Raw genomic sequence first — 11,910 nt, 5'->3', positions numbered from 1 at the left:
TACTCCTTATTTCAGTATGATCTTGTTTACTGTATTTCATGCTTTACATGCTCAGTACATATTCCGTACTGACCCCCTTTCTTCGGGGGGCTGCGTTTCATGCTCGCAGGTACAGATACTCGTTTTGGTGATCCGCCAGCTTAGGATTCCCATTCAGCTATCTTGGAGTGCTCCCTTGTTCCGGAGCCTATATTTTGGTACAGCCTCTTTTGTTGTATATGTATACGTCTATTCAGGGGTACGGCGGGGCCCTGTCCCGTCATATGTTACTGTTGTCACTCTTAGAGGTCTGTAGACATATATGTGGGTTGTGAATAGTTACTGTTCAGTTGTGTTCGTATGATTTATGTTTTGGGGCGGTCCCGTTATTTGTGGCGACCTTATCGGCTTGCGTATGTATATATGTTTTGGGATACTGCATGTTATGATAGCCTTGCCGGCTCGTATGCGATGTTATCCGTTGATGTTTGTAACTCCCCCGGGAGACAGGTTGTTATGATATGTATAGATATGCGACAGATTGGGACGACGTCATGCCTTTATATATATATAAGTTCTTTATTATGTAAGTTGTGAATGATTATAGCAACAGGTGTGTACGAGTGTCCAGCTCGGGCACTAGTCACGGCCTACGGGGTTGGGTCGTGACAAAAAGGGTTAGGGATATCGACAGTTTTACCTATGACAGGGATTTTAATTTTTTCAGACATATTATCAAAGTATAATAAAATAAAATATGAAAATTAATTGAAAAAAAAGTCGCAAATAAAATGTAAGAATTAAATAAATTAAAGGATGGAACGAGTGTACCAAACGTCTACGTAAAAGCAGACGTAGCCGTAAACGTTGAAATTGAAATTTTGTTACTTGAACCTTGAAAGTTGCTCCAAAATTCAAATATTGCCCAATTCACCAAAATAATAATAATAATATTTCACCAAATATTAGAGAGAGATATAATTGATAACAAATATTAGAGAGAGAGAGATAATTGATGGAGGATTTGTGTGAAAATGAATAAGAATGAAGAGCTATTTAGAGTTTAGAATTTGGATTAAAATGCAATTTATTAAACTTTAGGGGTAATTTTTTTTTTTTTTTTTGGGGAAGGGGACTCTAAACGGTCTGATTTTGGACTCAGCCGTTGGAGTCCCAACGTTCACATTTCTTGGCCACCTTTAAACGGTCTGTTCAAGTAAAAAAAAAAAAAAAAAATTTTATTCTGATCGGCGGCGGTCCCGTCCGAGACGGCCCGACCAGACGGACTCGATCGAATTTTGCCACCCTTCTATCCCACTACCCTTCCCCCTACCCCCTTTGCCCAATTCCCCTAAATTGATCGGGACCTGGACGGTCCGTACTGCACCGGGCCGAGCCAGGGACCCGGACGGCCCGATATCGGACCGGCCTGTCGAGACGGATCGGACCGACCCGACCCTACTGAAACCCTTAATTGTACTCTACACTTCGGTCACCGGTGTAGTATCATAAAAGTTGGTTAAGAAAAGTATCTAAAGTTAAAAGGTGTTAACATCAAGTTAGATTTAAGGATTAAAATTGCACACATTATTTAATTGCAAGTTAAATGTGTTTATTGCATTAGTACAAGGACCAAAATGACAATTAGGCAATAAATGAGGGACTAAAATCACAATTATTTCCTATTTTGAAATAATAAAAACTTGAGGGGTACATTTTAGCTAAATCTTGTTTATTCTAGCGAGGTCATTCACCTTCTTGATGACGAGCAGCAGTTGCAGATTTCTCTTCAAAAATGGTTTGATTCCAAATTTGGCAGAAAACCCATCAGTTACAACCTTACTTGAATCCCACCAAGGTGCTTTTACTCCCCTTTCATATTCCTTCTTTCTTCTGTTGTTGTAAGAAAAAAAGTTTCCCACATGCGAATCTTGGTTTTTGAACTATATACTTCAAAAAATAAATGGTACTCCCTCTGTACCAATTAATGTGATTTTATTTTTATTTTTTAAGAGTCAAATAAGAAAATCTTTGATCACAATTTATTCGTACGCCCTTTAAATATTTTATATTATTAATTATTGTAGCTTATACTCTTTCCGTCCTATTTTATACGAGGGTGTTTGACTGGATACATAGAACTTGTGGTCTAAAATAAGCTTGAATGTTTATATGTTTGGAAATCATTTTATTAAGGGTAAAAGAGAAATTTTGAAGTTAAATTATTTCTAAATATAAAAAAATGTCGTTCTTTCTGGAACTGACTAAAAAAAAAAGAGTATCCTATCAAATGGGACGGAGGAAGTAGTACTTTTTATGTACTTTTTAAATGTGTAAATTATTTTTCAAATGTCCAAATTAGTGGTCAAAGTAAAGAAGTTTCACTTTCGAAATTCAAACGTAACACATAAATGAAACAAAGGGAGTAAAACAAAAGAGAGACTTACAGGTAATTTTTTCTTTTTATCCAATTTCAGGTGCATATACAACAACTAGGACTCACAATGATGGCTCACTGCTGTTGTTTTGGGAAAGGCATATGAGTAGACTCTCCAATTCTCTAAGAATTCTTTTGAATTCCAACCCTGAACTTTTATTCAATTCAGAGACATGTAGAGTCCCTCTTTCCTTAGTATCAACAAAACCAACCATGTTGGATTCATTGGTTCAATCTCTTGTGAATGATTCAATGAGAAAAGCTCTGCCTTTTGTATTGAAACAAAGAAGAAGTGGAGGGGAATTTGCCATTACATGTCTTGTCAGTGGAAATGTTGATAGGTTGGAGGAGAATTTGTCTACAGCCTTTGATGTGTATGTCCATGTTGGTTCCTATGTTCCTCCACTCTTTGGTATCCATGAAAATGCAGCACGTTTGGCAGTTGTAGGTCGTGGCAGGCGCGTAGCGAATGCCAAATACTCAGATTGGGTTAGGTAATTATGCGTGACTATACTCATGGAATTTCCTCTTGATACTATGGAATGGTGATCTAGCTCTAGGGTGTGTTCGGTACAAAGGAAAATTTTTTCCAGGAAAATAAGTGGGTTTCTTATTTTTTTGTTTCAGTATGTAAGCAAAAAATATTATCCTAAAAGCATTTGTACATAATCAAGACATATAGTATGGTGGGTGGGGATAGGGTGTGGGGTGGTGGGGATGGGGGCTACAGGGGTGGGGTGAAGATGAGGTGTGTTGGAGGGTGGGGAGGATACAATCAATGTGGAATGCTACTTGTGGATCTTGTTTTCCTTACTTGCACTAGGGAAGTCATTTTCCTCATTTTTAAGGAACTTGTTTTCCTAGAGAATGTTTTCCAAAAATTTTGACCAACCGAACATAGGAAAATTGGAAAACCATACCGGACACACCCTTAGTATCTGATTTGAGCATACAGGGAAGAGGTGAACTTGTTGACACAATCTTTGTATTTGTTGTTTTCGTTATAGGTAGGCAAAGGAAACAATTGGAGAAGCTGAGGCCACCTTCAGTCAATGAGCTCCTCTTGTCAAACAATGGCGACCAGATCTTAGAGGGTTGTTTGACAAATCTTTTTGTTGTTTGCCGCAAGGTGAATGTCATTACAGCACTCTGAATGAGTCCTATTTTCTTAAAGTTTTGTGTTGCAGTAAGAAGAGTTGGAATTTTTTTTATATTCCATATAATCTTTTATCATGGCTGGAGTTCAGATGGCCAAACCATTTTTGTTTAGTTCATTTTGTTAGTAACAACTGGTGCTGAGATCTTACTTGTTCTTGTTAAAGGTGTAGTGCATTGATGGTTTTTCAGGGAAGTTGAGGTTCAGCAGATTGAGCTTATGCATGAGTGTTTAGTGCTTAAGAAAGGGAAAGGAAAAGAATACAAAGCTGTAGTTGTTTTAACTAGAGATTTCATTTATTGAAGGAAACAGTTGGTTTCTTTAAGACAGCCATCGTTTCTTGGTGGGGATTTGTAAAATTTGAATTGTACACTAGATTTAGAGTACTCACTGTTGTAATTATTCAATCTGACATTGTGGAATCTTTGAGCCATACATAACTAATTTATCAGTGAATTTTGTGATTAGATTGAACCCTTTCTATGAGAAGAAAAGATCGATAGTGCTGGACATTTCTTCTAGCTTTACAGGATAAACATAGCTTGACAAATTTTGGTAGTCAATTACGGGAAGATTATTGACTGTATACGGAAATTTAGTTTAGACAACCGCCAGGCTTATTGCTCGTCTTCTAACAATTAATGATAGTTCTTTTTTGATAAGGTAACTATTAATGAAACTAATGTTTACTTATCATAAAGTGCCAAGTATAAGATTACTGGGGCTATAAAAGTTCGAGTAAAGCTTGAAGAAAATATGGAAAACAATTTCTGCATGCATTTGGTGGTCCATCTGGAAAGAAAGAAACCGGAGGTGCTTTGAAAGATGTACCAACTCCATGCTGAAGACAACTAATTACATACTTCTGTTGTATTTTGGTGTAGCAAGGAATATGTACATGAGGCTGAATGACATCTGATTGATTTTGTAGGTTTTTTCCTCTGTTAGAAGGAAGGAACTATACTTTTGCCTTTTGGATTTACATGATACAGCATCATCTTAGTGCTGATGTAAATAACAATGCTCTTGTACTGTTCAAGGAAAAAAAAGTGTTAAGCTTTACTTTAAAATGGACTCAGCATCTACGCTGAAGCCATATCAACTTCTATCGAGCAGGAATTACAGCAAATTACTAACCAAGTTGTCCAAATAGTGCAACTAGTATTATTTTGCTGGGGATAAGGTAAATTCTCAGTGGCGACAGTCCGGCTTCTCCTTTACAAAGTGAATGCATGACTCGCTTAACTTAATGTGAAAAGCTTATCTTGCTTCACTTATTATGTAATGAGATGAAACATTGTATTTTGAATTTGGAATTGTTATCTAGTGTATGAGAAGTTATTAAGTCTTATCATTTTGCTCTAACTGTACATGAATGGTGTATTACTTATACAATGCCTATCATGTTTTATCTTAAAAAATTTACGATTTTATTTTTGTTGCAGGATGTTAACGATGATTACCAAAAGGCTAGCCAAAGAGAGAATGAATCTACAGTTTCAATTGAATTGCAGACTGCCCCTTTAAGAGATGGTGTCCTTCCAGGAGTTGTACGCCAAGTCATTCTTGAGTGCGTTCCTTTGCTAGCCTTTGGAACTTGACATATTTAGATTTTAAACTTTTTATTACTGTTTGGAACTTTCTGCATTTTGCAGCAACTTATTCATATGTAGAATGTAATAAATGCTGGTCAACTTGGAAGGGGTTGTTACTGTTATATTGACTTGGTTATGCCTAACATTTGATATGGTTGGCACAGAATTATTCTAGAAGGTTTTCTGTTTCCCTAATTCTCTGTGTCATGCACATATTACATACTATGCCCATAAAGAATTTCCTTTACTGGTAGGAGTCTATTGAAGCAGATCTTGGACATAAATCTCTTTATATAATAATAGGAGGTAAGTTTATTAATAATAACTCATTAGTTAGTCATTTCTATTAGCAGTCCATCTTTGCCATTGAGAATTTCTATCTACAAGTCATCCTATATGTTCCCAAGGGAGTGCTTTATAGAATGGTCTGGCATTTGTCCTTGTGCGTGATGCCCATATTTGGACCACAAGGACAAATGAAACTAGTGAGGCTCTGTGGATAGTTGAAGAATTTGACTGAAATGATAAATATGAAATTTTTGAATCGAAAGGATTAAATCATGTTGTTTCTATACGGTTTAAGTAGTATCTTTCAAGAAAACAGCATTAGTCACCTGTCTGCTAGGAGCTGCTTGCTTTAAAATAATTCTTCCAGATCACACGAGATATTTCATTAAAATTGTACTTTGTTAAATAATGACCATGATGATCTGTTTTGCAGCACATGCTCAAGAAACAAAATCTCAGTCAGAGAAATTGCACCTTCATGGTCTGAGCGTGACATGTGGTCAGAAGCATTCATTACAAGTATGTGGTTCAGTCGTAAGCTCAAATAATTATCATTTCTTCGGGCATTATATACTCAAAGCTTGCTTTTATTTCTTGCCGGAAGCTCCAAAGCTGTTTCTAGTATACATGTCTGAGTTGTGGTCCTAATGCTTAGACCTCTTGCCTATCAGTTCTCCAGCTCAACTTCATGCTTATTATGTGCACATATCTAAGGTTGGACTCAGTTTAAAAGTGGAAGGTAGAGTAGAAAGCGTGCTCAATGTGCCATTATGAAAGTATATTCCTATAAAGTTTAGAAGTGAAGGGTAGAGTAAAAGCGTGCATAATGTGCCATCGTGAATTTGTGTTCCTATATACGGTAGGAGGAGTTATTTTTACTGTTAGAATACTTATTTAAAGTATTATTGCAGACAGCTTGAGGCTATTGCAGCATGTGGAAGTAATTCAAGCCCCTAGTTCATGGGAATCAGTTGAAGCACAAACTTGGAGGGACGTAACTTGGGAGGAGAAGCTATTTGAGGTATGATAGATCCATGCTAAATGAATAATCCCCTTAAAAGAAGTAAAGAGGGGAAATAAAAGAAGTTTTGAAGCTGCTAAATGAATAATCTCCTTACTGATGTTTGCGTTAAATTTCAGCATGCTCCTGGAAGGATCACTGCGCTCATCCAGGTAATAAAAGATATTACCTTTTTAGAGTCTGTGCTATTTAATGGAGATTACATGTTTGATTCTGTACCATTTTTTACGTTATTGCGCATTTGTCCACCCTTACATGATTAATTATTAATTAAGATATGAGACTGAGTATTCATCCTGCTTTCCCCAGTTATAAACACCAGTCAAATGCATAATCTCATACACTGGAATAGTCTTAACATATTGAAAAGGGTAGACACCTATCCGAACAGATACAATATATGTTTATATCCAGTCTCTATTTTGAGAAATTCTCTTATGGTTTGCTTGTAGAAGCTTAAAGAAAAAGAGAGAAGAAAAATAGTCTGCTTATAGAAGAAGACACTATTACCTGAATCATATAGGCTGTAAATATTCATCCGGGCAGAGTATCCTATCTCGTTGATTCTCCTTTCGCACCGCCTTGAGTTCTCGCTTTCAGGGGGGATAAGCAGCAATTACCTATGAAAATTGACTTGACAAAATCCATCAAGACTATGATGCGCCGGCGCTTCCTTCTTCGACCTGGACAACCACTAACTACTATTGATGCGATTTTGATTGATTATATTTAGACAGCCACCCACCCACTTTTCCATATAGACCTAATTTACGATGCTATAACTCAACTTCATTATAAGAAGAAGCATTCCAGGCATGTTTGGAGGGCATAGCGCCCCCCCCCCCCCCCCCCCCCCGCCACGCCCCCACCCCCCAACCCCCACACACAAAACCAAACTGCGCGCGAGGATTGAATCTTTTTACTCTTTCCTTTTATAGACTTTAATCATTGGTCTACATGCACTATGTTTGTCGCTTAATCTTATGTAGTGGAACAATTGCAAAATTGCGAAGCCTCCTGTATGAGCTGTATTGCACAACTGCACTCATCGTTGTTTTTTCTGCAGAAGGAGATCATGAAAATGACAAGCACGGAAGGGTATCCAGTTGCTCTATTCAATGACTGATAGACCCTTTCCATCATATGTGCTAATTGTGGTACGATTGGAATGGTCGCATCTTGTGAAAACACAATGTTTTAGCCACTGATGCAAGTTCTCTAGTCTAAACTGGCACATCTCCCTGTTACATTGTGGTGTACAATTAACTTTGTTTTGAAGCATTTGATTATGTCCATCACTGTAAACATTTGAACTGAAGTTCGTCGTGTAGTTGGTATAAGATGGTTGTTTTGTATGTTTCTTTATATATATGAAACATACTCTTTCTACTATAAGGAAAAACTCAAACGAAAGGGATAGTTTTTGGTATCATAACTGAATCAACCTCACTGGTAACAGTTGTTAGCTTTAAACAAGGGAGAAGAACATAACCAGGCAATAGTTAGGCCTGTCAAGTTGAATTTAGTGTCTAGATTTACTTTCTAGTTTCTAAGCCCTTTTTCATTTAACAAGTCATTTTTTTCATTAATCCTACACCGGCACTCTTGTAATTCATATGTACATTGCAGCTGCAGAATATTCATATATAGTATGTTATTTACATCATATTTCTGAAGATACTAGTAGTTTCTTGAAGAGAAGTTAAATTGAATAATTTGGTTCGAATCCATGCAACAACTTACAGCAAAATATTTTGAACAACTCTTGTTGTCAAAGTACTTATATTATATGCGTTATAATCAAGTGTCATCTAATTCCTATATACTAGAAATGGGAGTTAGAGAAGACGAATTATGTAACTGTTCGTGTTGTACATAAGTTTGATAGTTACGAAGGTTGATTTATGTCCATGAACCAGGTAATATTTAATCTAGATACTTTCTACTGGTTCCTGATTTTTTTCCAGGTTAAGAAAGAGGGCTAGATGTGCAAATTGTAATAAAGGTCATGGAATAAGTCAGACGAAGTTTTAGTGCAACAATGCAGCTCGTTTAGATCTTCTCCTTCTAGTTGTCCTGCATAAAACTTGCATAAATTAGAATCTGTTCAAGTTAAACACGTCCAATAAGAAAATAGAAATACTGAATTATTATCACACATGATCATGGATATGAAAATTCAGTGCACAGTATAAAACCAAAAAAATTGCAACTTGCACACATTATGTCCATGTTATTTTGAACGCAAAATTGAACACACATAAAAAACAAACAAAATGAGAGTAGAAGTGTATAATTCCATTAATTAAGCAGAAGCAAGCATTGTAAATTTTTCTTCCTCATGGGGACAAAAACCTTTCAAATTTATCATTTTCAGGTAAGCGACTACTAGCATTACATTCCCAAAGGTTTAATTTATTAGAATTGAATGATGATTGATTCAATTTGATAGGCAAAAGCTATAGAGTTCTAAGGCTCTGCAATTTGCTACACCGAAACAAAGAATTACTCTATATGTCTCACACTAACTCAGTTACACCTTAAAATCCATTAAAGCAGAATCCAACGTATACTCAAATACATGACCTCCCTCCACATGAAGCATTCCCGAAGGAAATGGAATTTTGTTATACTGAGGAAAGAGGAAATTCTGCTTTGATTCTTATAGTTAGATTGAACATAAAGAACAACTGCATCCGATCTTACGGTCCATCCAAAGTTTAAGCAAATTCTGTATGATGACAAATAGAACAGGCGTCAATATATCAGATCTTACGTTGCATTCTTACCTTCATCTGGAAGCTTTCCATTTTTTCCTACCAAAGGCAAAAAAGAAAAGATTTATGATTGAGACAAACTTTGATACACTACACTTAAGGTTATTTTCATGATTATTACTTTCTAGTGGGGTGAGGGATAGAAAAGTCATGTATTGTATGAGAAGATTATGCTTCTGATCCATTTATCTTAATTGGCATTAAAGCAGAAAGGAACAAAAGGCATTTAAGCAGCCATATGTCTTGAAACCTACTATCTAGCAGATATATTTAACATCTCTCTCCCGATATAGTTTTAACCATCTCCCAAATACAGTAACTCAGATATGAGAGCTAGCGAGAAAAAAGAAATAGTACAACAGAATTTTGTTGATTCAAGTACACTGTCGTGTACTGATATTCAAGTAACAACATATATGAGAGCTACAACTCACAACCTTCATTTCAAGACACATACCTGAACTCTATCATGAACGTGACAAAGAGAGCCTTATTGTAAAGAAATTTATTGGCCTAACTCTCTATCTGAAACAACATTGTAAGCCTACTCAACCATCAAACAGTTACGGTGGTTTACTTCAATCCATCCTTCATTTAGTCTTGTAAAATGATCTCATTTAAGATGATGAAGATTTTAATTAGATTTTAAGCTACCGCCACCCAAACAAAATTCCACTGGAAAAAATGAAAGTAAGAAACCACCTCACAACTGGAAGATAAGTTGCACATAATCATAGAAAAGGGGAAGGGAAGGATTTGTGAGAATCTAGCTTTTGGATTTTTGTGTCCTATCTCAAGATAGGACCACAACAAAACATATTTTTTTTAGCTTAAAAATTAAAAAAATATACTCAAGCATTCACCCATTCTACTCTCCAAGCTTAAATTTTTTTAACTTATACCTATGCATTTTGATTCATTGAGCTGTAGAATCCACATTTGCATTTTGAGGTTTGGCTTTTTTGGTTTCATGACCAGAATTTTCAGGATAAATTTAAACGAGAAAAATATGCATGGCAATCAAGTTCCAGATCCGTAAAGAAAAAAGAAAACATTTATCATTTTGAGCAGATCATTAAGTAGACTGAATTATTCTTGCACATAAATGAAAAAGAGGTCACTTTTACCGTTCTGACTTGAACAACTAGGGAATTTGTCCACGCTTCGCCGGTATGAGAAATTTCTTACTTATGAAATGAAAATTTTAATGTATTCAAATATAATTTTAAAGATACTTTTGAGACATTGAATCTCCATTTCAATTTATGTGAACCTATTTGACTGAGCATGGAGTTCACGAAAAAAGAAAAAAAAAACTTTTGAACTTGTGGTGTAAAATGAGACACATGTATTTTGTGTGGCTATAAATCTTTTTTTTTTTTTTTTAAATGGCTATGAACCATTGCATAAAGGTAAATTTTTTCCAACTTAATAGTATAGCTTGTCAGGCTCTCTTCCATGTATGGTTCCTCTGGTTTATGAGACAATGTGTGTTTATATAGTGTACAATATTTAATGGTAAAGAACCGGTTTAAATTCCTTAATTAAGTGAAGTGCGTTGTCAATTTGAAAATTAATTGAATGAATCTGTTCGGGTCACCCCCTCTAATAAAAGGAAGAAAGAAGGGTCTGTTGATATACCTTCACTATTACTAACATCAAAGTATAATTTATGTTACACCTCGTAGTTTCGTCCGTTGAGATTCGTTAGGCGTTAGTTGTCCTAATCATGAAAACAAGAGTTACCTTAGGATATATGAGATTACATGTTCCCATATTATGGTTATGGGGGTTTAAGCCCATGAAATGAGCTATGGAAGGATTCAAGAACAAACAAATAAAGGAATTGAGTTTGTGGGAACTTTGGTAAAACTTGGCAAAATTTTCGGATAGAATTTTGGTCCAAATTGGTGGGGGCATATCTCCTAGAATATGAGGAGTTTTGGTGCGTTTCTTATGTCCAAATTGAAGTTCATCGAGTCTAGTTTCCAACGCAACAAACCGCTCGTCAATGTAACGTCTGAATAAAAAGTTATGGCCATTCTACGACAGACTGTCTGAGCATAAAATTTCTGCGGACCATTTGACGGCCCGCAAGAATTTTGACGCCCCGCAGAAAATTCTACGGTCCGTCAAATTGACACAGCCCAGCGTCAAATGGTCACAGTGACCCATATTTGACTGGGCAGTTCTACAGACCATTTTGACGGTCCGTAGGAATTTATACGGCCCGTCAAAATGGGGCGCGTAATTGGTCGACGGAGAGTTTAAGTTCCGCTTTATATATTTCGTTCCACTTCATTTGGACATTATTTTACCAAATCAGATCCAAAGCTCTCCAAAAACCCTCTCTTCCACTCCATAAACTAATCCAAGCCAAATCCAAGAGAGATTAAATATCAAGAGGCAAGAATTAAGATACCCATGTGCTAGAAGTCTTGCTAGGGTTAATAAACTCCAAGAATTCTTTGAATATTGAAGCTAGGGTTTTCACATAAGTTGATAGCTTGCTCCAAAGCTCATTCTTATGAGATAAAAGGTTAGTTTTCGTACTTATTACATACTATTAAGAATGTTTATTTGTTGAACAACTTGGGTAGAAGGAAAAAGTGGAAGATGAGTTCTAAATGTAATTTTTATGAGGTTTTTGAGTAGTA

At 36.1% G+C, this 11,910-nt stretch overlaps 1 protein-coding gene across 2 annotated transcripts; it reads left to right on the top strand.

Moving 5' to 3' along the window:
- Positions 1–1,595: 1,595 nt before the first annotated feature.
- On the top strand, positions 1,596–7,835 carry LOC132044587 (uncharacterized). Of its 2 annotated transcripts, XM_059435082.1 has the most exons (8): positions 1,677–1,837; positions 2,457–2,910; positions 3,428–3,545; positions 5,018–5,142; positions 5,889–5,974; positions 6,367–6,476; positions 6,596–6,628; positions 7,543–7,835. In XM_059435082.1, exons 1-8 carry the CDS (start codon positions 1,741–1,743, stop codon positions 7,600–7,602), a joined length of 1,083 nt encoding a protein of 360 aa, XP_059291065.1. In that variant the 5' UTR covers positions 1,677–1,740; the 3' UTR covers positions 7,603–7,835. The 2 variants fall into 2 exon arrangements, with proteins under 2 accessions (XP_059291067.1, XP_059291065.1); XM_059435084.1 differs by lacking the exons at positions 6,367–6,476; positions 6,596–6,628; positions 7,543–7,835 and adding an exon at positions 6,127–6,301 and having other exon boundaries at positions 1,596–1,837.
- The last annotated feature ends 4,075 nt before the right edge of the window (positions 7,836–11,910 follow it).

This window comes from Lycium ferocissimum, unplaced genomic scaffold (genome assembly GCF_029784015.1).
Source record: "Lycium ferocissimum isolate CSIRO_LF1 unplaced genomic scaffold, AGI_CSIRO_Lferr_CH_V1 ctg4953, whole genome shotgun sequence".
Lineage (NCBI taxonomy): Eukaryota > Viridiplantae > Streptophyta > Magnoliopsida > Solanales > Solanaceae > Lycium > Lycium ferocissimum.
This window is presented reverse-complemented; position numbering and strand designations above follow the sequence as displayed.

Coding starts and splice junctions, on each gene's coding strand:
- LOC132044587 (XM_059435082.1), top strand. CDS start 1,741: ATGACGAGCAGCAGTTGCAGATTTCTCTTCAAAAATGGTTTGATTCCA. Junction 5,975..6,366: donor GTCAGAAGCATTCATTACAA/GTATGTGGTTCA, acceptor GTATTATTGCAG/ACAGCTTGAGGCTATTGCAG. Junction 6,629..7,542: donor GGATCACTGCGCTCATCCAG/GTAATAAAAGAT, acceptor TTTTTTCTGCAG/AAGGAGATCATGAAAATGAC.